Consider the following 25,884-nt stretch of genomic DNA (forward strand, 5'->3'; position numbering starts at 1 on the left):
TTGATTTACTCAAAATTAAAAAAAATTAACAAAATATGCGTCGTTAAAAATAAAACTTATAACAAAATAAAATATTTATATTTACATATATTTGCATATGACATATATATTTATATATATACGATTGACATATACATATACACATATATGCATACATATATGAAGTCAGTATGTGTGCAACAGTTATAAATATATTCAAATTAAAAATATTTATAAAACACAAGAAATATGAAAGCAAAAACAAAACAAGAAAAATAAACAAAATAAATTATTTATAAATTATAAGAATTTTTTTTTTGGAACTTGTTTTATTTATTGACACAGGATATTGCTATTCAGATAGCCTTCCAACCATATACGTATAGTTTGAAATAGTATGTAGTTTTCTCCATATGCAAATTAAGCTTTTAAATATTTTAAGTTTTAATTTCTTTCTTTCATTTTTTCATTTGAGATTATTTAGTTTTCTTTAATTTACAATACTACATTTTATAGAGAAATGGTTAAACATTACAATTTACTCAGTTTGCATTTAGGTATTGAAGTACTAAACTAAATTATTGCAAAAAAATAAGATAATTTTAAATAAAACAATTACGTAAACGAAAAATTTGAAATAAAAATATATAAATACATAAATTTTATATCACTTTACTACTATTTTCTATCTTTGGGACTCGCTTCATTTGTTAACTAACAAGATTTTAATATCATTTTTGTTTTATAAAAGTTATTGTTTCTCATTTGTTACTATAAAAATATAATTAAACTTTGTTCTTATTTTCATTTTGTTAGAGGAGTGCACAGGAACTTTCACGGTAAACTATTGCTCAGTTATTAAACTTAAGTTCCTTAGCTGCAACGATATCTCATATATTTTACTTAAGTGTGCAACACTTCTTTAAATATATGTGTACGCGTGTTTGTGTGTGTGTCACGTATATATATATTATATAAAAGAAAATTCAACTACTAATTAATAAAATGAACTACACCAAGCATCACCAGCTGTTGGACTTAGTAAGCCTACAATGTGAGTACTGTGATGTGTTGCGACAATTGGTGTAATTGGATTGGAACCTGGTGTCGATGTTGGCAAGCATTGGAAGCAATAGTTTGCACCGTAGTTATTATCCCAGAACTGTTGGCCTTTACATTGAAATCGCACTGCGAGTTCTAGACGCTGTCCTATATGTAATGTATTGCCAAATAAAATAAAAGAGAATTTGTCTGAAAAGCCATCACAGGAATTCTCTACATAGTTTGCTTGTAAGTCAGCAAAACTACGCCAACCGTCAAGTGAATAGCGTATGTGAACTGATTTATGGAAATCAAGATTTCGTACACGTACTGAACCGGTAATAGTTTGATTAATATGATCAGTAACAGCTGCGTTTTCCAGCGATACTTGTTTTTCACGTACAATGTCGAGAAATCTTGGCAATCCACCTGGTTGCTGAAATAATGGCATGAGGAGTTTATCAGATTTAGGTCCAAGTTGTATGGGTGGTTCAGATTCTAGAATTTCTAGATCTTCATATGCAGATTTTGGTATAGTTGGTATTTCGTCTAAAAATGTTTTCACATCTGCCAAATCAAGACCCAGTACATCGGCAAAACGTACGATTTTCTTTCGTCCTGGTGTACCCGGTGGTGTTTTGCCAGTTTTCAATGAAGAACAACGACGTACTCGTTGTGGTCGACAATCATCTTCATCATCAGTTGTATCCAATATATGCGTGCTCTGCTTATTTTTTGTCGGACTTTCTTTACTTTCTTCCTCTTGTGTAGCTTTGAGTTCTTGCGTACTTTCTTGTATTTCTTCAGTTAAGTTTTTGAATTGTTCTGTTTTTGTTTCTGATTGTATTTGCAACGCATTGTCGACTTCAGTCAATTCGATTTTCAATACTTCTTCACCCTCTTCATTCAAACCATTTGAAATTGTCGTTAAAACTGGTATAGTTTCATTTACATTTCCATTGCTTGCAAGCTCGTCTAATTGTTCAGATTGTCCATTTTCTGTTGTACTAGTATGTTGAATTTGTCCATTTTCATTAGCTGCCTTATTTTCTTCATTATATTGCTCACTTTGTTTTTGTAATTCATTTATTATATCATTTTGCATACGTTTCAGTTCTTGCGTTGTTGCTTCAGTTGCTAATTTATCCGGTGATTTGACAGGAGGTAATAATGTTGTATCATCTAGCCCAGTTGTGGGCAATGCCAAGATTTCTTCATTTTGACCCTTAGTTTCATCTTGCGCCGAATAATGATGATAATTTTCTATATCATTGTTGTCTAAGTCATGTTCATCATGGCCATTGGATAGTCTTTCGTCAGATCCATTTATTTTTGGTGAATGAACAAAGTCGGATAGCTCTTGTTCTGTTAGTTTGGTGTGTGTTGGTTGTTGTGTTTCTACAGTGTTATCTGCATTGACAATATCGAAATAAGGTGCATCTGTTGAACTGTGGCTGCTAGCTGCTGAAGCACAAACATAACCAGATTCAGCAACGGAATTGTGAGGAGTATTTGAGGCTGTTTCAATTAAACGTAGGTATTCGCATTCATCAACTGGACTGCCTGGACTTTCAAGTTCACAATCAAAATCAAAGAATGAGTCCGATTCATGACGTAATGGTTGCAAATCGGTTACTGTTTGATCTTTATCATGTGAACTAATCCATGTGTTGTTAACGTTGCCATTTATGATGGGTTCGTCCTCCTGTGATGTGGGATCATCGTCTGTCTGCAATGATTTATAATTAAAGTTGTTGTTAATAATTTTATTATTAAGGCATAATAATTACCTGTGAACCCAATGTGCGCAACTTGGAGGATAATCTCCGTGCAAATGCCTCAGCTCTACCACGACATGATGACATGCCTAATGTTGGTATTATTGATATTAAACTGCAGGGCCTGGTATCTGGCGTACTACTGTGTGTCAGTGGTATATCGCCGGGACCGTTCATTTACGTTTTACTGCAACGGTTTTGATTTTACTAGAAGCAGAAAGAAAACAAAAAATTCTTTGTTTATGAATTCATACATTGAAATCGATCAAAACAACAAACTTTTGAATGTGTGCAAGAATAAAATATTTTTTATAATAAAAAGTTAAATATTTTTATATAAATTTTTTACTAATGTATATGTATGTTATATCAAAACTCAAGAACTAAGAAATTGTTTATAAGAACTGGTAAGAAGAAGGAGAAAATAGAATTGAATTGTTAAGAATTTTTAAAAACATAAAACATAAGCAAAAAAAAAAAAATACAATTAAATAAAATATATATATAAATAAAATAAGCAAATATAAAGAATTAAAAAATGTGTTCAGATCTTGCTTATTCTTTTTTTTACTTTTTTTTACACAAATTAAAAATAAATTATTTTATTCCAATGGCTTTGATTTGAAAAATATTTATAATTAAAGTTTAGTATTTTAAAGCCCTTTTATTTAATATAAAAACGTAGAATAAATTTCAACTAATTTTTTTAATTTTAAAGAAGCAAACTATAGGTGTATACCTCAATGGCAGTTTTTTTTTTGCTGAGGATATTTGAAGAAACATTCATTGGCTGATTTTCAAGATTTCAAAATTGGAAAAAAAATCTTTTAAGAATATTTTTTTTGTAAGAGAAAGTAAATTCAATAGTCTAATCTAATTAATAAATTAGTATAAATTTTTTTAATTATCAATTTAGTAACTCATGAAACTGTACAACGATTTTGTAATTATTGATTTAAAAATACAATAATAAAAATTTGAGGTTGACGTCAGAAGTCGATATTTTGGGTTGGCAAAGAAAAAAATAAAAAATTTTTGTTCATAAAAAAGATTAACACATTAAATAAAAAAAACACTAAAATATTTCGAAAAAAATGTGTAGTCTAAAAAATTTAACTTATCAATGATTATTTCATTCAATTTATTTTAAAGAATTTGTTGGTTTGATAAATATACAAAAAAATCTATAAACATTTATTAAACTTTTAAAAATTTTCGTATTACTGTTTAGTTATTTAAATTTATTATATTTAGTTATATTTAGTACGTACTTTTTCTTTTTTAAATAAAACTGAAGTTATATAAGGGATATAAGGGAGCTTTAACTTCAGTGTTCAAAGATTATTATTTATTACTAAGTATTTTGAATATGTAATTATAGAGTTTCTTGGAAAAAAAATATAATTTTCCAACAAATTTCCCAAAGTGGTACCACTTGTCAAATATAATTGTACTGATGTATTCTTTATTTAAGTAAAGAAAATAATTCATTGGCTCATATCTATAAAATAGGACAAATACCCATAACAGTGAATAATATGATTGAAGTATATACAGATTATATGATTATATATATTAACCATAGATTATCTATTTATTTAAAGGCTATCACATTTAGACCATAAATACTTTTAAATCGTCTTATTTGCATATTGATGAGAATTAATATATAGTATGTGTTATTTGACGGCATTTTATAAAGTTCAGAGATATTTTTTTTGTCTAAGAAATTGTCAAAAAGTATGAGTATTTACCGAGATACAGGATGTCAGACAACAGTAAATCCAAAAAAAATGACCAGTAAAAAATAACCAATATCTATATATATTAAATAGCCATAAGTAATACTATAAGTAAACTAGCTTTTAGTCTATTAAATGATCAAAATTGTTTTTGACATGTCTTTTAATATAAATGGATTTAGATATTATGATGGTTTAAAATTAATTAATTATTTTTGAAAAATTTTCGATCTTTTTTTGGTAAACTACATTTTTATAAAAATATATCATAGTTTATTTTTTTTACAATATATTAACTATTGTCTTAAGAAAAATTTTTATCTAAATTTTTTCTTTATTATAAATTTTTTTACTAGCCAAAAAATATAAATTTGTTAGATTGGATAAGAAAAATATAAATATTTGCAGATTTTGTTGAAAAAATAAGTAGATAATTCAACTCAAATATCGATTTTAGGAAACTAAAGATAATATATATTTAAAAATATATAAATTAATACAATTTTTTTTTTGACCAATGACATTTTGACACTATGACTTTTTGTTTTTAACAGGTATCACAAACTTCAAGAATAATAAACTGTATGATTAATTTAATATGCTTTCTGCATCTCTGAATTGTATAAGTGCATAGGTACATGATATAGGCTATAAAATAAGAATATTTTAAGTAATTTAAAATTTTTTGTGCTTTTTTTCTAAAAGGTGAGGTCTTAGTGGGAAAACTATAAGCTATACCATACCATACAACTCCATACCTGTTAAATTTGATTCACTAAACATTTTTAACCACATGTGGTCCGTGGACCACCAGTTGGAAACCACTGAACTTAACAAGTGTGATAACATCACAACGCAGACTAAAGACTCAGTGGAGACGAATAAAGAATATAAATTTGAATAACCATAAGGAAGCACAATGATTGTATAAACATCTTTATTTTAACCGATGCTTCGTGATACTTTCATAAAGTTGATTTATGGTTTCCTTAGTTGGTTTACAAGAACAAAAAAAAGAAATAAACCCAACTGTACTGTTCTCATCAGCTTATATAAATTGTAATATATACATGCAGGACTTTGATCATTCAAATTCAAACAGCATTCAAATAGGTTTCTTTTGTGGATTTATGGACGATGAGGCGAACGAATTGTAGAATTATATTATATATATGAAAGATGTATACTTGCATTTTATATTGTCTCTGAATTTTTTTTAATTGCAATGCATATAATATAATAATACATAGATTTTGTTTTGCAGATTGTGTGATTGTATATATTTTTTAAATAATAAATTTAAAATCAAATTTCATATTATTCAAAATTTTTCTTTTGATCGTTTCTTCTGAAATGTATATAGTATATAGCATATGGTTGGTTGGTTGCAGTGGCAAGCCATTAGATAACTTACATGTACCTCAATTAACGATTTTTCGCCCTTTTGCTACCATATTCCTCTCAAGAACCCTAGTATAGAAGCGTAGAGATTAAATCCATCCCGCCGAATTTAGATAATTTAACAGGTCTATCGTCTTCACCGATGGTCTGATAAACTAACAAAGAAGTATCTTCCTAAGATATACAAGATATATAGTACATAAAGGTATATAGTACATATAAGGTATATAGTACATAAAAATTTTTTTATATACGTAATTGAATTACTTAAAAAACAAATTTCTTGTTTATTAAATATATAAATCACACCACCAGCCCTTATGATTTTCAAATGTCATAGTATATGCGACGTGCCCATTTGTATACGTAAAATTGAATAAACGTCATTGTACAATAAAAATAAACATTAAATTGCATTTAACATTTGGCAGAGTACCAATTTTAAAAAAATTCAATTTTGTATATCTCTGAACTGATTTAGTTAATTATAGCTTATAATTAGTAACACATAGGTACTGAGTTCTCAGAAAATTATGTGGTCTTACATATGTATATGTGTATATATTTATCTATATATATATATAATCTGTTGCAATTATTGGTTGAGATTACTACAGCCGTTCACCCACACAAAGGGATGACAAGAATGCAAATGATGATGATTCATATTTGGATGATGGGTTTATAATATTTTAAATTTATTTCATATTTTTTATACAAAATTTAAGAATAATTTTATTTGCTTATAGCCAAGCCAAGACGGAAATTGAGGAAATAATAATTTTTATGTTCAACAGATGGCGTTGAAATGAATTTATTCGATTCCTTGACTTCATCACTTCGAATATGTACGGATTTAGCAGTTTCCTTTAAATTTGGCCAATATACCAAATCTTATTAAAATATACACATATAAATAAACATAAGTTCAAGGCTAAATTGAATTGATTATTTTTTATTTGAAAATTTTAATTGAAAAATTTAAAGTATTTGAGCGAATTAACGACAATTTTCATTGGCACAAAAGTTCATTCGTATGAAATTGCCAAATTAAAGAGGACATCTGATAAATATGAGCGTATATACTGTTGTTTTTATAGATGTTTCAATTTCATACGACACGTGTTCTTGGTGAACGTGGGGTATGACATAGTTTCTTTTGATGACGTTGATAATCATGTTTTTCTATTTTGATTCAAACATTTAAGTAAACATTTTAATATTTATTGCAAATATTTATATTTTAGCAAATTATAATGGTTTGGTTCCTCATTTGCAAAAAAAAACATCCTTTCCCCATTAAAAATATCAGCTATTTCCGAAACTTATTATGACAGATACTTTTTGTCAAAATATTATCACATGATTTCAGAGTTTCAAGTTTGTTTTTATCAAGCTAATTTATTTTTAAGTTGTGGAAAAATAAAATCAAGAAATGGAACAAAATAAAGAATGAAAAATAAAAGAAGGATGACACGCGTTAATTTTTTAGCCAATGACTTAATGAACAATACGAAAAAACCTCACACTTTATTTTTAAAAGAAAAAATAGATTGATAATCTGTACGGGTACATATGGTGTATGTATAGCTATATACATAGCTATATCTGATATATTGTATATTTTGTAAACATGCAGCACCAAAAAAATACGTAGGCAAAAATTTTTATTATTAATCTTTCAAAAATAAAATATTATATATATGAATGTATTAAAAAAAATTCAGCAGATACTGTAAAAAAAATGTATCTTTTATTTTTGAAAATAATTGGAAAATTTTTAACACATAACTTTTTTTATTATATACTCGTATACACATTGCATAAATATATAACATATGTAGTAAAAAGGAATAAAAAGCAACCAATTTACGATTCCATTAAAATAATTATATTCACTTGGTTTATAATGAAGAAAGTTAAATTTGTCGGATACCTTAAAAAGTATCCGGATTTTGTTGTTTGTTAACTACTCCTTAAGTAATAGACCTTTTTCGTTTTGTTTTGTTATGTTGGTAAACCCTTTCTTGACACATGGTACAAATTTGAGCACTATCTGTCAATTAGTTTGTTTATAGCAGCTGTTAATGTGAAATTACCTCAAGTGCATTTAACGATTTTTACTATGGAAAATTCTCGTTGTACGCGATTTTTTGACCAAACACGGCACCACTGTCATATTCGCCAGATCTGGATCCGTGCGACTTTTTCCTGTTCCCGAAAAACAAATTCCCCCTTCGTGGTAAGCATTTTGAGTCGATTGAATCGGTAAAAGAGAATTCGGTGAAGGAATTAAAAGCCATACCTTCACGGGCCAACGAGAAGTGTATGGAAGATTGGGTTAAGCGTTGGCATATGTGTATCGTTTCAGAAAGAGCATATTTTGAAGAGATAAAATTAATTTGGAATAAAATTTAAATTTGTGTGTCTTATTTACAAAATCCGAGTACTTTTTGAGTAAAAGGCATATAAACTTTAAATATGATGGGAATAGAGAAAAGATGATAATAAAGACGATATCAAAACATAAATAAAGTAAACGGATTTCACGTTCTTTTATGGCGATTGAAACATATGTGTAATTGGTTTATAATGAAGATAGTTAAAACTGTCAGATATGTAGACGTTCAATTTGATAGACGTTCAATAGACAATAGAAGAAAATAAAGTGAATATCAGGACCTTGATAAAGTAAACGGATGTTATTTCCTCTATGTTGATTGAAACATTATTTTATTTGGTTATATCTTTCGAATGCTATGGTTTTTAAGGAAAAAAATAAATTATATGGTTATTCACAGCGTTTTTTTAAATTATATCTTCATTTTAATTTTATTTTGGTAATACCAACCATTTTTTTTTTTAAACTAGAGAACAGAATAAATAATACTCTAATAATAAGAGAAAGAACAGAATAAATAATATAAATAATACTCTATGGTATGTCAATTAATCTATTAAGTCTAATCTATATAAAGAGCTTAGAGTTGGTTAAAAACTTTTTCTTTACGATGATAGAATAAAATTCATATACACCCAACTCTTTTTTTACACGGTAGATACGTTCCTCAGAAATCCGTGTAAAAAAAAACCGTGTAAAAAAAATGCCAAGTGTCAAACAAGACAGTGATTTTGAGACCGTACTAGATTAAAAATTTTTTACAAAAAAATTTTTTTTTTCAACCGTGTAACTTCAAATCCGTGTAAAAAGAAACCGTGTAAAAAAAGAGTTGGGTGTATATAATATATGACATATATATATCCCTTCAAAATTAACCAATTATTATATTAAAGTGTGGTGGATTTTGGACATCAACAACTGTTCTACAGTTTAAGGGAAGGTGTATGTAGGCCAAACCACATCTGAGATGAAATAAAATAAATAAAAGATGTTGTCAATAGTTTCAGTGTTACTTATTGTAATATTGTAATATTATGGATTATTGACATTAAATATCAATGGAAATTCATTAATACTCGATGCATATTATGTAAAAGTTTGACAACTTTATTATTTTTATAGATCAAATTAACTAAAATCATATATAGTATAACCGGGACTCTATAGTAACTTTCATATCCAAGTTTGTGCTACATACTTTCACAACCAACGCAATGATAGACATCCCATCCTGCTTTCCTAAAGATCATCATATTTAATTTAACTTAGGCGCCGTCATATCTGGTAAATAAGCCCTAGCTACTTATTCAGAAGCCCTTTAAAATAATTAACAATTCCTTTTATAATTTATTACATTATGTTTATATAAAATTATTTGTAATCTAATGTTAACAGTCTTTAAGATTCTAAAACTCACTGTTAGGCTTTAATTAAAAGCGATTCAATAAAGACATATTGTTAAAATAAAAATAAAATAAAAAAAACTTTCACAACGGGTAAAGCATGTTTTAGGAAGTACTTAAAGATAATATACCTATATATAAATTGTCTATTGAATCATTCAGTGTTACTAGTAACATATAAGGCATTCTGTGAATTATAAAGAGTGAAATGAGTTTTGTGTACATTTAATGCGACTATGTTTTTCCTAAATACTTTGGTTCACTAAACTCGAAATTCATATAAAAAAAAATTGTTTATGGATAGGTTTTCGAGATATGACGTTTTGAAAAATTTATACGTTGTTTTCGGACGTGGTTTTACATACTGCAACATTGCTTGAGTTACAGATTTCCGATAAGTTCAGAAGATATCAAATTAAAGATTATTGGATTTTCAATAATTTTATAACATTATTTTCAAATCGATTCAGTATGTTAGTTTTAATTTTGTAGATACTTTAATCCATAATTATTAATAACTATTATATATTGCTTAAAGACTACAAACGAGTAAGTTAAAAAAACGATAAAGATGTAAGTTGAATGAAAGTAAAGTTAGTTTTTAAAAAACATCTTCATATGATTTTGTAGGGTTGTAGATAAATTTAAGAATTAATGGTTAAGATATATTATTTTAGTAATTTATATAGGAAACATTATCTTTTGTTTCTATCTAAAAATTTATGTGTAATTTATTATTTAAAAATTTATATAACTTTTAATTCTTGTAAGTTATCGCCAATTTTATTTTGTTAAAAGCTATATATTGACATAATATTTGGAGCTAATACCTTCTGATAGCAATATTAACCACCATATATCTGAATGGGGCAGAGCTTTTAAGTATCTACTTTTTCTTAGATTGAAACTGTCATTATCAAGTATGAAAGAATGATATCAGAAATTCTTCCTTCCACTAAAGGTTCATACTTGCATTATCTTTTTTATACAATTTTTAAATGAATCATCAATGAATTTTCGGGTTGAGTATGTATACTTTCGCTTTCACCTGTGCTAGGTGAGTAATATAGATAAAGAGATATAGTAAACAAACTGTGTGAATTTCTATGTTATGGCCAATGAAAGAAGAAGCTTTCATATTACATCGGTTTAATCGATTTAAGAGTTTACCGAAATTATGGCAATATAAGGTTAATAATATATATAAATATAATGTATATAATATAATATATATATAAAAATAATATATATAATAACATATATAAATATATAAGCTTGGTACTCTTGACTATAGGGTAAAGCGAAGTAGCTAATGACAAATGCATGTTACAGGTTACTGAGCATAATGGCGATAATGATAAAGTATTCTTACTTTGTTCACTATTTAAAATTATAGTCAATATTTGTCTTTTATATAAACTTTTAGGTGGTTACTAAAGCTTGCCAAAATTGTTAAATAGGAAAATATAATAATTAAAAATGGTCAATATATTTCATAAGGTAAAGTTTTTATTCTTTTAATTAAAATACATGTTTTCACTACTCTAGCAAAATGTATTTTTAGATAAATCTGTTTATCTCATATGTACAAATAAAGAATCTAAATAAAACTTGAGCGCAATAAATTTTAATAAAAATTTTTGTTTATAGTATATTAAAAAATATACTAATTTTTTTTATTGATTTATTTATTCAATTTATCTTTTTAGAAAAATTAAATTTTTAAATCGAAATAATGAAAAATAATGAAAACAATATTAGAAGCACGCATACTTTTATAAACTCAAGAAAAAAAATCTAAATAAAATTAATTAAAATCAATTGATCGTAACGAAGTTTGCTCTTTCCAGATACAAAATAACAAAAAATTATTAAAAACTAAATATTGTTTTATGCTTATAGTTGGTATACGACTAACAAGCTTTGAACTTGTGTGAATAATAGGCAATTTAATATATTTATCAGAAACACTTTCGATTTCAATTATGAAATTTATACGTGTTTATACGAGTATGAAAATTAAATTATTCAAAAAAAAACATTGAAGGTATAATGTAGCAATATACAAAAGCAAAAAATAATTATATGGTAAGTATATCGGAGACTCGTGTTATAATATTTGCGGTTGAAATTTTATACATTGAAAAAAAATAAAAACAAAGTCATATAGTCATATATATTTAAAATAGTTATTCGTGAACTTACGAAATAATTAGTTTTTTATAATAATATTAGGTAGAAGAGGTAGAAGAGAACTTAGAAATCCAATAGTAAATTAATTTTAAGGTAGCGTTAAAAATTGTTAACTATTTTAAATAAATTAAATATATTTTAAAGGCTGCTACTATATTTGAGTTATGATAAATATATGAAGGAAGTCGTATGTATTATAATTAAAATGCAGTAATGAAGTTTATGTTATAAGATTCATAAAATCTATAGAAATAGGTGTAAGATTCCAATTATAAAAAACTAAGCGACATATGATAATCGACGAAGATTTGCGCGCTCGGGCTGTATAATTACCGTTGACTGGTCTTCTACATCAGGCTTATGTTTGCGAATTTGTAGAGATTATTATATATTGTTTATATATTATATTATATGTAAATATATATATATATATCTATTGCACATTACAAATGTTTGAAAGACATGTTTACTTTATCTCTAATCTCATGTACGGTTTCCATTGGATGAGAATTCCAATTTAAAAATTAAAAAAAAAATAACTAAAGCATTCATACTTCAGTTACTGGGCTATTTTTGTTTTATTTTTAGAAATATTCTTTAGACGGACTATTGGTGTTGCGAGTTCAAATGCTGATTGGATTGGATTGATTGGATTCCTAGTTATACCAGCAGCACTTACTATATGCATATTGCATATCAGTTATTGGTACAAAATCTATAGTTTTTATCTTTATTTAAATACTAAACATTGCCTTGTAGTTTAGTGACAGAAACACTAGGAAGAGGTATTTAAGCAATTTCAACAACAAATTCATTATGTGGGCCACCACAGATGTACATAATGCTTTGATACAGTTTTTGACTAAATGCAAAAAAAAATATAAAATATATTAAATATGATGCATTTATTGTATTTGTATGAAATGCAATAATTTAACTTTTATTCTTCTAAATGTCGTGATATTTTGATGCTACATCAATGTAAGATCTATATATATATATGACAATAGATGGTTTTAGCAAAAATACTTATTTTTAAAAAGTATATACTATTGACTTTGGACACTTTGTATTTTTTAAGAATTTGAATTTATACACGCGATCTTTAGTACTTAGGCAGCTGCAGGTATATCATCATATTGAATATATTTCTTTATTAGATATTATCTATATAAAGTACTTTGCTTTTAAAATTATTTTGGTTAAAAATCTGATAATAAAAATGTTTTACAAATGCAACCCTGTTAAAACAGAGACGTTTTTAACGACTAGAACGCCGATCAGCTAATAAAAATTTTAAAATGCTTAAAAATCAGAAGCTTGACAATTGGAGTTGAAAGTATCTAATGGATATGTAATTTTTTTGCTTGCTAACAACAAAGATAAGGCCTCTATTCGTATAAACGTATATAATTACGCAAAATAATTAATACCAAAAAAAACTTTATTAAATTATTTACTTCTGACTTTAAAGTTATGAAATACATCACACAGATGTTTCTCTTGAATACAGAAATATCTGAAACATATTTCAACAATTAGTAAATAATATTTTTTATAGATTATAAAGTTTACTTTTTTAAATTGCAGTGACTAAAATTTTTTTTAATTAAACTTCATAAAATTATGTTTTAATCTAATCGCACTGATAAAAGTGAGTAGTATATTTTTATATAAAATAAAAACAAAAATCAACAAAATGTTTATAGTAAATATTGAGCAAAAATACATTTATTTAGTTAATTAATTAAAATATTTTTATATTATTCATAAAATTTTAATAATATAATATCAATTGTATAAGTAAAATTGATTTAATTCATTACACTGGGTGTCTTCTTTAAATAGGTATTATTTTTAATATAACAACACTCAAACTATGGATAAATAATTTGTGAACCAATACCTTTTTCTTATTAAGTAAGGCTTGACAAGTCATCATGCAGCACATTACATTCATGCAGCATTCATAAATAATTTAATTATGTATCCAAAATAAATAAAAACAAATATTTAATTATAAATGTGTATAGGGTGCTGTGAGACTTAGTTCAGTGTCAACAGTTTCATTAACGAAAAAAATGGTCACATTTAGAGTAAAAAAGATCTAAAAGCAATTCATCAGATTCCGGTGCACTCTTTAAAATGCACTGTTTGGTGTTGTTAATAGATGGGTGACATAGAATTGTTACCAATATATAGCAATAAGTAATAATGTCGTGGAGTAGGCGGTTTAAAAACCCTGCTCTATACGGCTTTTAGTTTCAACAAAACAGTTCTACATGTTACATAGTTTTCTATGACTATTATTTTCAGAAAAAACGCGGTCGGATGGCATCCTAGATTGCACGAGTATATATTTATTAGATATTTCAAATTATTGGTCCATAACTCACTTGTGCTTGTAAAGCGCTGAGCACTATAAGCGCCTTATGCTAAGCAAAAATGAAATGTTCCCTAAATAGATACCAAACTTTTATACTAGGTGTTAAAATCTAAATGTACTTTAAAGAGGTAATGACAGTCTATTATTAATGCTAATGTTATGTTTGTTTGCTTATGCACATAAGAGTAAACATTTAGCCAAATCTTAATTTATTGTATCTAATTAAATTTTATCTAAAAATGATAAAAGTAAATTATAAAACTAATTAAAAAATTCGAATTTTTTTTGGAAATTAAATTAAAAATTTTAAAATAAAAACTTCATATAAAGTGGGACTTATTTCTGGAACTTTTCATTTTAAGCTCTTAAAAATTAAAAGAGCTAACTCTTGCCGAGTATTGATCGATATATAATATATTGTTATATATATATATAAGTATGACTGTTAGAATTACAATTTCATTACAAATGGAAATAATTATTTATCATTTCATAATAGACATTTTTAATGTTTGACTTAACAATTTTAGCATACAAGTATGTAATTAAATGTGTATTTTATGACAGCCAATATATCCTCAATAAAAAATTTTTTTTAAAAAATTTTTTTTAATGAGGATATATTGTAACGAATTTGTTCTTTTATATATAATTATTCTGTCCCGTTCGTATCTCTGGATTGTCAACAAGCGCCAAAAGTAAACACGTTATTTTAATTGTTAATAACTATATAACTTTATTTACTCTCACGTTCCTCTTTGACGTACAAAACAGCTCAAACTTGAACTCAAATCTACAAACTAAAACAAACTAACTACTATTAACTAAGCTTCACTCCTATTTCCAAAAGAAATATTTGACATTAATTCTTAAGTTCTTATTCTTCCCAGTTTTGGCGTGTTGTGTTTGAAACCAAATTAGTCACAATATAATGGGAATAAAATGTAGCTGTAAGAAATTGAAAGTGGTCGAATCAATCAATTTTCAAATAGCACTATAATGCTTTAAACAAGCACAATATAAATTTTTATATATTATATTATTGATTGTGAAGCAGAGCTGTTTTTTAATCCGTGCATTTAATTATAATGATTGTAAATATTTAGATGTGTAAATGATAAATGAAAGATATATAAACCATAGTCATGGTATAATCTTAGTTATAATTAGTTGTAAGTAAGAATATTTATTATTATTAAAAGGTAAAAAAATATGCAATATAAGGGAGTAAAAAATATAATTTAATCAAAAAGAAGCCTATAGCATAAAGGACTTAGAAATACTTTCAATAGTAATTATAATTACAGTAGAGTAATTAGTAACAGTAATAATTATAATTATTAAGCATTTGCGTAACATAAGGATTTAAAATTGATTACAAAGACTCAAGCTTGCTGAGAGAGCAATAATATCATCATCATTTAATTAACAAATTTGTTATTATAGTAGTGTATGACACATAAATCGGTTTCGATAGAGATAACATGGTCAGTTTTTTATTGATTTCAGAGGCTGTATAATCGACACAGTAGCACATAATGACATTATTATCATCATTAAACTAACAAATAAGTAATTATAATAACACTTATTTGTTAGTAAATTCAATTTTTGAATTGAAGAATTACCTAACTATTACAGCCTGTTCTATTGCATTCATCATTTAACAAAAAAAAAAAATAATTTAAAATTTGACAAATTAAAAGCCCAAAATAAAAAAACGGAAATCCTTATTAAAACGTAAAATAGGTTTAAAAGATGTTTAATGTAGAGATTCTGTAACAGAGATAATGTTTAAGTTGTAATCCTAACACGTGTATTGATTTCCACATTTTACTTTTAATTTATAGTAATACTTTTGTACTAGGTTTAAAAGATGTTCAAAGTATAAATTCTTGAAATGAGATAAGGGTTGTTAGGCACATACGTTTACATAATTTGAAGCACATGGTCAACTAAAATGAGTTTCAGAAATAAGACTCAATAATTGGTTTCACCGATGATATGGGGATTTTAATTATATGCTTATTTATTATCTCTTTTTGGATCGAAAAGACATTGTTCGACATCTTTGACATCTGTAAGTCTTTTACACAAAAATTTATGTACATCACTCTCTTATCACTTATCAGCCATCAAACAATGATTACTAATCAGACTTAAACAATATTATCACGTGTATGAAAAGTGATGTTTAATTGACTGATGACCTGACTTTTCAAAATTTTGAGTTTTATAAACTTATATTATATGTATGATATTTTTATTTTTATATATTATGTTATTCTTTCTTTCGCATATCGTTTAACTTATATTTTTAACATTATTATTTGAAATCGGGAATATATTTATATTCCTTAATAGCATATGAAACTAATTTAGTAATTATAAATTGCACTAAATAATAGGTATTATTATAATATGTAACAAAAATGATTAACAAATATTATTTATAGTACAATCTCAGACTAAGCATTTAATAGTTGTCATTTCATTATTTCGTGTTTTTTTTTTTGTTAACATTAATCATTTTAATTTTTTAACGTTTGAAATGAACGATGAAGATCGCTGGTGAATGATTGGTTCAAAGGTGCATACAAGTCTCGAACGGTATAAAATGATAAGTTCAATTGTCAGAAATGTAAATATTTACAAACACTTACTAATTAAATAGACGCGATAGCGAAGGCGCCACAGAAGCTTTAGACAATGATTTAAAATTTTACAGATTTAAAAAGTAAATCTCAATTTTTTGTTTATTTTTGTATCACAGATTTTATTTTAAATAGTACAAATTACTATTATATACTGTAACTTTTTACTTATTAGTTGAAGAAACACATTTCTAATATTAATATATAATATTCGAGATTTTAAAGACGCGCAAAAATCTTAACGTACGTTCGTTTTGTTGACGGGGGCGAAACTGAAAATGCATTGAAAATTGTGTTGGCATTAAAATAGGAGACCTGAAAAGAAAGACAAATGTTGATAACAGAACAGTACGTCGTTTTTATTATGTAGAATGCACTGATGTACAGCAGTTCTTCAACTCACTGATTGCTCTGCTTCTAGAGTGCAATATGCAAATATACATGCGCAGGTCTAGAGATGCCCGAATACAAAACATCAGGCGGTCGGTCAAGTAGTGTAGTAACCAACAACAATTCAAGTAAACCCGATGAAACAGATGCAGATGCAGATGCGGTTGCGGTTGCAGTTAAGTTATCTTTTCAATGTCTAGGAATTTCAAATCTGAAGAACATAAAGTGAAGTGAAGTAAAATTGAATGAAGAATAAAATACAAGAAGAAGGTAAGACATAAAGGCAACATGAATAAATAAAGATTTGCGGATATTCTTGCGAACAGATAAAGACAATGAAACCGATGTGAATAAATGCATTTAATCAATAAGTATGTGCATCCAGAATGTTTAATTATTGTTATCAATGAAATGCTATGTGGACAGTGGCTTCACGATCCGAAATCGTTTTATCATAAAAATATATTTGCCTGCAAACTGCTTTATATGTTAATAAAGTACATGCTACATATTTATGGTGCTTAATTAGCTTTAATCAGTATGAGAATGCTTCGAATATACTGGGTGATTTGTGCTCAAATGAAAAAGTAGAATAAAAAGTAGCATGGAATAATGTAAATTTAATGTATATGAGACAATTATTGATAATTAGATTTGCTATTTTACACCTTAAGGTTATCAAAAAGATTTAAGACTTTTATTTTAAATGTCTGCTCTTAATTCTATTTTATTTTTATTATATGTACATGCCATTATTTCATATATTGAAATACATTAAAGTAGAAAAATAAATATTTTTATTTTTAATAAAATAAATAATTATTAATAATTTCTTAATATTTTCTTACAATAATTAATGAACTTTGAAATTTGGCACATGAAACCAATCGTAGTCGTTGTGCCACATCTCCTGTAGGAGAGATTTATGGATTAGTTTTCTTATTTATATATTGATATTTTGTTTTTTAAATAATGTTTATTGGTCTGCGTTATTTTTCTGCTCAAAAATTTTCTAAAAATAAAATATTATTAGTTTAATATGTGTTTAGGCTGTTCTGGTCTTTTTTTATGATATAAATACTATTAAGTTCTGTTTTAATATTGAAAATATCTATACAGACATTTTCTACGAAACCATTTTATATTTCAGTTTTTTGCTTATGGCTTATGTGAATAAAATAACTGCTTTATATGTGTCCAAAAATAGTTATAATAATTGTCCGCCCTGTAGAAGAAATCAAACAAAGTTCAAAATATCGGCGAGATTTATATAGAGGACGATATAAAAATAAAAACTAATTTACAATTTTTTATTTTATTCTCATAAGCCTTTTCCAAAAAATAGAAATATTAAAAAAAGGTGAACTCACACACACACACACACATGTACTATAAATATTTTATATTTCTTCTATATCATAATTTTTCTATATAATTCAACGTTCCTAACAAGCATTTTATAGTTTTTCGCTTTTCTTGATGCTGTGAGCTGACATTTGAATATTTGTTTATTGGTGGTTGTAAGTGTATGTGAAGTATAGTCTACTTTATAATTGATGCGAGACCAATTATTATTATTAAAATTGATTTCCAAATTGTTGTTGTTTATAAATTAATTTTAAATTCTTAAGTTAACTTGTCTTCAATGTAATAAAAACGGTTAAGGGACGTAAGGTAAATTAATATAATTAGTAAAAATTAATTAATTTTATGTCCAAAAATGTTATTTTTTACATATTATAAGAATCAAAAGAAAGAATACTCAAAAGAATACTCAATTTTCTGAAAAAAGTATTACATATTTTTTAAAGTTAATCTCAAGATAAATTTTAGACTTATTCAATAGAAAACTCGTATTATAAGTCTGTAAAATTCTTAATTTATCAAAACAATCTCAGCCGTAACCCGTCTAATCGTAGACGGGTTTATTTCGATACTAGGAATGAGTCTATAGTCAATGAGTCAAAGGTTTATGTATGTCAACAGACTGAAGGAGTTTTAGGTAGTTATACTCGTGTTTAAATAGAAAAACCACAGTGCAATGTATTTAATATACACACCCGTGACTGCAGATAAACTTAAAAAGAATTGGGAACAGTGTTCTCATGGTTTTGGTAGCTAGATGGCAATAAGCAACATTTATTTCACTTTCTTCCCTGATACAAAATCAGATCCCTCGTTTAAAGGAGTCCGTGATCTTGTGAACTACAAAATTAAAGAGAAATGAGATGAAACCTTGATAATCATAGGTTTTTAAATGTTTAAGTTTATATGTTTTTATGAATGGTACCGTTACTGTTTACAATTTTGATCACGTTAGGACACAATTTCTCTATGACACAATACAATAAAATAAATCAACAATGTAAGATAGTCTCAATTTGGTTTTTAATTAATGCAATTATTAAACAAAATTATGTATTGCAGCATTTATAACCTTCAAAACCAATTTTAAATACCTTGTAACGTGGAAAATGCTTTTGATTAGTCTGACCTGCTGATTTTTCACTGGGCTACCTGTTAAAATATCTTTATCCCGAACATAAATTTAATTTTGCACACGATAGATAGCAAACAAAAATTTTATTTAATTTTTGTATCTCATGTACCTACAGATAGTATCTGGTAGAAGATTCACGTTTTAGTTCAAACTGTATTTTTTTTTTAAATAATTAGTTTCCCTCTTGAAACAATAAAACTCTAAATTGAGATGTAGTAGGATGTGAAATTATTGTTTTGATAATATTATAAATATTTGACAAAATTGATGCCAATTAAATTACAAACAAAGATTTTAAATTCAAAATAAACTATTTCGGTTTTATTTTGCTTTAATTTCATTTAGATATAATATACTATAGATATATTCATTTAAATAAAGAGAAATTTTATCACACGACTTTTTTAAAATAATGCCGGAGAAAATCATACGCGCGGCGGGAATACATCGACCGGTCAGTATGTCGATGACATTGTTATCATTGATCATGATAATATGATGCACATGTGTTCTTTAAAAAGAAAAAAGATATAAAACTATAAGTTTATGGACAACATGAAATATCTTTCAAATATACATTAGCAGCAATATTAATCTTTAGATAAAGCGAAGACTTATTCATAGATCATATTAAAGTCTAACCTTCTATAGATAAACGAATACTATTCTTTTAATTACTAATCTACTTGTTGATTGTTTAAAAACATGGACAATGAAGACCGATGATGGGCGATCCACAAATATTTTTGACTGAAAAATAGTTTTCAATGGAACGACGAGCTGTATGTACATCTATGCTGAATAGGTGATGCGTAATACACTAGCATTCTTTCTACTGGTAGAAATGAAGTACTGGATACTTTTTCATACCTGCATATTTTCAAAATGAAGTCAGCGCTTTTTATACAGACACGATAGGCGGATGATGCTAAATGCGGCTAAGATGAACTATGGGTGTAGCTACAAAAAAATTATTTCTATTTTTTTTATTTTTAATGTACTAATCTTTATAAATCACGTATAAAAAGTTAATGATGTGCAGTACATCCATTTACAGCATAGATGAGTATTTGAGGAAACAACTCTCCATCTTTCGAGAAGAACACAAGTATGGTAACACGTTCATAAAAAATTGATCAAATGACAATTCTGTACTACACATTATTTTAGAAAGAAGAGTTTTTAGTTGTATCGAAGAGGAACTTGCGTGATATATATATTTTACACGAGCCCGATATAATCGGTATAATATTAAATGCTTACTTTGAAAGTAGAAACGATCAATACTTAATATTAAATAGCGTTATTGATGTGCTAACCAATCCTAAATGGAGAAACTAAACGTTTTAGTGTGTCAGGGTTATGCATAGTGATGATTATGATAATGATGTTTACATTAAACGAATTATACTTCAAAATAATCTTTTATCCAGCTTAATTTCTAACTATATTTTGCGATTCCTAATATGGAGAATTTAGATACGGACTTTGCAAACCGTTGGACATATTTGAACAAAATATAATAGCAAGGACTCATTTAGAGTTAACTGATAACTAATTTTATTATATTAACTGGTTTTTAATTTTGATATTAATAACAAATTTAAACTTACCATTAGGTATGTATGTAGGTGACATGTAAAAAGTGGATGGATCTCCTAAATTCACTAAAAAGAGTTTTTTTACATGAAAAAAGGGATCGGATAATCAGTAAATAGTAAAAAAATATATAATAATGCTTCTATTTGTCACTTAAAGAGTACAATGAATCATGATATTCCTATATGGAGGAAACGATGAAAAGCCATTAATTTATTTTATCATTTTTAAATATATCACAATATTTAAAAAATTGTAGAGTAAATACAATAAATGTTGATACAAGTCAAAGTGTGACAGAAGATAAGGTTTTCAAAGTCTAACAGTGACTGTATGTTATATACTTCTATGTATTTTATATATTTTCAATTTCAGCAATTTTTTTTATCATGATTTAATCTCAATGTTTAATATCAACTTTAAATCACAATAGAATGCAATTTTATAAATTGTTTATGTTTAATGGGTAAAATCTTTAAAGTACTTAATATATAATTGTTTTTCCCGTTATATGAACGAGATTCTAATTTTATTCTAATATTTTTAACGGGCTCAAACAAAAGCATATAATAAAAAATGATAATATTATCACAAAGAGGCATCGATTGAAGTTGTTAAGTGAGAATGATTTGAAAGTTATATCGAATACATAAAGACCTTATACAATTTACTATACAGTCCATATAGGACCTAAGCCTTTTTAAAAACAGTCTTCCATTCTTCTTTGTTTTTTGCTTTTGTTTTCCAATTTCTTATGTTCATTTCTTCTAAGTCTTGCTGCACATTGTCTTTCCATCGTTTTCTTGGTCGCCCCCTTTTTCTGCTCGTTCCTACTGCATTATTATAAATCTTAAGAGTTACTCTCATATCCATTTGTTGATTGTATCACCTTCAGCTAGATGTTCTAGTTAGTGGTTGTATCTTATGCGATACATCCCGTTTTCTTTCACGGGATCAAACATTTTTCTGAGTATTTTCCTTTTAAACACTGCTTGCTTCAGTTTCAGTTAATCTCCATGTCTCACAGCCATATGTTACTACCGGGCAAATCAATGTTTTCTAAATTTTTAGTTTTATTTTCTGCGAAATTTTATATTTGAAATTAGTCGTTTTGATCCATAATAGGCTTTATTCCCAGCATGTACTCTATTTTTTAATGAAGTCATTGATAGATTGATATTTATCTAATATACCAAAAATGTTGTTCTTGAGATTATTGATGTCATATTTAAATAACGAACTTATAAATATTTATTTAAAAAAATTAAAGCCAAAGTTTTTATTTGCATTTTTATTTCTAAAAAGCCAATAATCTTATAAAGGGCAATTTTATACCCTAAAATTCGTTGTTGCTTTTTGAAAAGAATGTATTTACCCAATATTTTGCCAGTAATATTTTTTGTATGATTTTCGAAATTTAAATGGATAATTTTATATTATATATAATTAGAGAATGGCTCGTTGCACTATATTGAGCAATTATTTATTTACTAAAAAAAATATGTTTTTATTATATTACAGTAATCATATAAGAAGTTACAATAGTTCCAAAATGAGAAAAAACATGTGGTTGATTTGGTATATAACAGCAAATAATTCTGAATTAAATTTTTGGCTATGTGTTTGAAAGTATGTTTTTAATATTCTAATTATAATAATATATACCCCCTAGTAGACTTTTTGAGAGGTTATTCAGCCTTTCAATTACTGTTTTTGAAATTAGTATATAATGTTTAGAGGTATGAATATCTACTCTTTTTTTGAGATGTTGTCCGGTCCTTTAATTACTGTTTTTAAAATTAGTGTATGAACAAAAAGGGTTAGTTTAAGTAAAAATAGCCCCTTACATTCCAATATATATCAATATTTTTTTAATTTTCATATTTCTTAATTGAATGATTAATTATGATTATTAGTTTTTAGTGGAGAGGAAAAAAACGCCATAAGTCATTTGAAAAGGGAGCGTTCAGTGTATGTGTTATGTATGGCGCAGCAAGTTTTAAAAGCCTTAAATAGAAAGTTTAGAAAACATTGTTTAAAAAAAAATATTAAAAATTTATTTAGTTCTTTGTTTGTTGTAATACTGTGTTCAGATCCACTTTAATTTCGCAAAAATCTTAATTTCATCTTCGTTTTAGCGAAATTAAGTTGTTTTTTCCATACAAAATTCAGTTTTGAGGTTAGAACGAAATTAAGGAAAATGGCCTTAATTTCGTTGAAACGAAGGTTGAAATTAAGATAAATTTTAAGCAAAACATAAAGTTGAGATAACGAAAAAGTGATATTATTTTTTAAATAAATGTCAGTGACAGTTAAGTTTAATAAAACCCGGACAATATTTAGATAGTAGTGCATATTTTTAAATTTGAATACAGAGAAAGAACTGTAACTGTTATTAATTTAAAATAGAGTGAAAAAAATTAATTCACATACCTGAAATCCATTAAAGCTAATAAAACTACTGAATGCCATTCTTTATAATTATAATAATCAACTTTTAAAATTTCCCAGATACAAATGGTGTTTGGAGCATGTAATTTTTAACATTGGATTTGTAAACAAAAAACATATGATTTCCTTAATTTAGGCCAGTATGAACACTTTCGTAATTAACTTAATATCATTTTTACGAAATTAATAAAATTTGTCTATCTGAACATAGTATAACAATGCTAGAATTTAATAAAACTTGCACTTTAATCAACCACAAGTTTGTTTTTGTGACTTGTTACTTAATTGTTCCTAATAATTTGGTGATATTAAATAATAATATTAAGGAATTTGCTTATTTATATTCCCATTAAACTGCTTTCCTTAATTAAAACTTGTTTTAATTTATATTATTTTTAATGACAACAATAACAAATTACTGTTTGTTTTTGTTACTTGATATTATTAATAATATTAATAATAATTTATAATAATATGATATAATATTATAATAATATAAGGAAACTTGCTTATTTATATTCTCTTTAAACTGCAGTTTTTTTAAATTTTTTTTTTTAAATTAATATTTTTCTGTAGAAAGTTATATGTTAATATAAATTGAAAATTTTATTTTATGTGATAATTCTAAGCAACTGCGCTGATACGCTTAAAATGTTCTGTGTATATTCTGACATATATACATAAAATATAATAATTAATATTGAAAAGTATTTGGCAGAATATTATTATCTATCTATCTAAAATATCTTAATGTGTAAAAAGTTCTACAAATATTACGCTTGATTTATTTCCAGAATTGAGATGACTTATAAGTGATTTTTTTTTATTTAAAATTTTGTGTTTGTTTCTGCTTAATAATATTAATTATTAAGTATTTTTGTGTATTGGTATTTGTTCGAAGCAGAAAAAAATGTATTATGTAATGACAGAATTATGTTTAGTATGTAAAACTTGTTAACTATATTAAAACATATTGTAGTTAATTCATTTATATAGGAGACTACATTGCGTATACGTAATCCAATTACTTTGATTTTGTTTATGGAGTGCTGTAGAAGAAATATATTTTGTTTACACTATTTTAAAGTTTTGTATGTTATTTTCTAAAATAATCTACTTTATTGGGAATTAAATTGGTTTATTCTGATTTTTGTATATATTAGCAGACTACGTCATCGTACCTCCAGAAAGTTATGATGTTGCGTGTTTTCATGTTTGCGGAGAAGAAATATATCCACGCCGTATTTGAAATTGTTTTTGTTTTCTGTTTGGTTTTTTTTAACAATTTATTTGCATGTGTGTGTGTGTGTGTATATGTGTGCCTGTGTGAATTAAGTTTATTTATATTTATATTTATATGACATTGGTACCAAAGGAAATGTCATGCAGAAGAAAACCAATTAACAACAACAAAAGAGTAAAGATAATAAAAAACTTGTGCAGAAGCGCTTGTTTGACTTTTTAAAATTTTTCCTTAAAAACAACAACAAAAATTGCTTTTTTCTTTTTGTTTTATTTTTTCTTATTTTTTTTTTATAGTGTTGTCAATACTGTGTTTGTTGTTATTTTCTTTATTGTGACTTTAAAATTTTCTTGTTACTTTTTGAGCGTTTTCAATAAAAAGGATTCCAAAATATTTTGTATTATTATGATAAAAAAAAAATAATTTTTTTTGAACAAAATATTCTCTTATTTTCTGTGCTACTTACTTTTTGTTTCTTAATTTCTCTATGCTTGTCCACAATATTTTATATGTTGAGGTAATAGAAGCAAGTGTGTGTATACAAATGAGAGCACGCAACGCACGAAGGGCGTGAGTGCATGTATGTGTATTGCTTTTTGTGCTTCCTGTTCGTCCTTGTGCTATAATATATCGTTGGTAATAGTAGCGTGTGTTGAACTTGCTAGATTTATTGTTTTTGTTGTTGTTATTGTTTTGTTGTGATACGTTGTTTTTGTTGTTAAA

The 25,884-nt window shown here is 26.3% G+C and overlaps 1 protein-coding gene across 4 annotated transcripts; it reads right to left on the reverse strand.

Annotated features, from left to right (window-relative positions):
- Positions 1 to 263: 263 nt before the first annotated feature.
- On the reverse strand, positions 264 to 25,884 carry LOC119669909 (glycogen-binding subunit 76A). Of its 4 annotated transcripts, none has more exons than XM_038079960.1 (4): positions 25,628 to 25,884; positions 5,961 to 6,115; positions 2,811 to 3,005; positions 264 to 2,749 (listed from the first exon to the last, which is right to left on the reverse strand). In XM_038079960.1, the coding sequence occupies exons 3-4, from the start codon at positions 2,973 to 2,975 to the stop codon at positions 977 to 979; spliced, it is 1,938 nt and encodes a 645-aa protein (XP_037935888.1). In that variant the 5' UTR covers positions 2,976 to 3,005; positions 5,961 to 6,115; positions 25,628 to 25,884; the 3' UTR covers positions 264 to 976. The 4 variants fall into 4 exon arrangements, with proteins under 4 accessions (XP_037935888.1, XP_037935887.1, XP_037935885.1 ...); XM_038079959.1 differs by having other exon boundaries at positions 5,955 to 6,115; XM_038079957.1 differs by lacking the exon at positions 5,961 to 6,115.

Source organism: Teleopsis dalmanni, chromosome 1 (genome assembly GCF_002237135.1).
Source record: "Teleopsis dalmanni isolate 2A chromosome 1, ASM223713v2, whole genome shotgun sequence".
NCBI classification, from domain to species: Eukaryota; Metazoa; Arthropoda; class Insecta; order Diptera; family Diopsidae; genus Teleopsis; species Teleopsis dalmanni.

Bases quoted from the DNA above. Each gene is read 5' to 3' on its own strand.
- LOC119669909 (XM_038079957.1), bottom strand. From the start codon at position 2,975: ATGAACGGTCCCGGCGATATACCACTGACACACAGTAGTACGCCAGAT. The intron at 2,750-2,810 runs GTAATTATTATG...AAATCATTGCAG, and splicing joins TGCGCACATTGGGTTCACAG to ACAGACGATGATCCCACATC.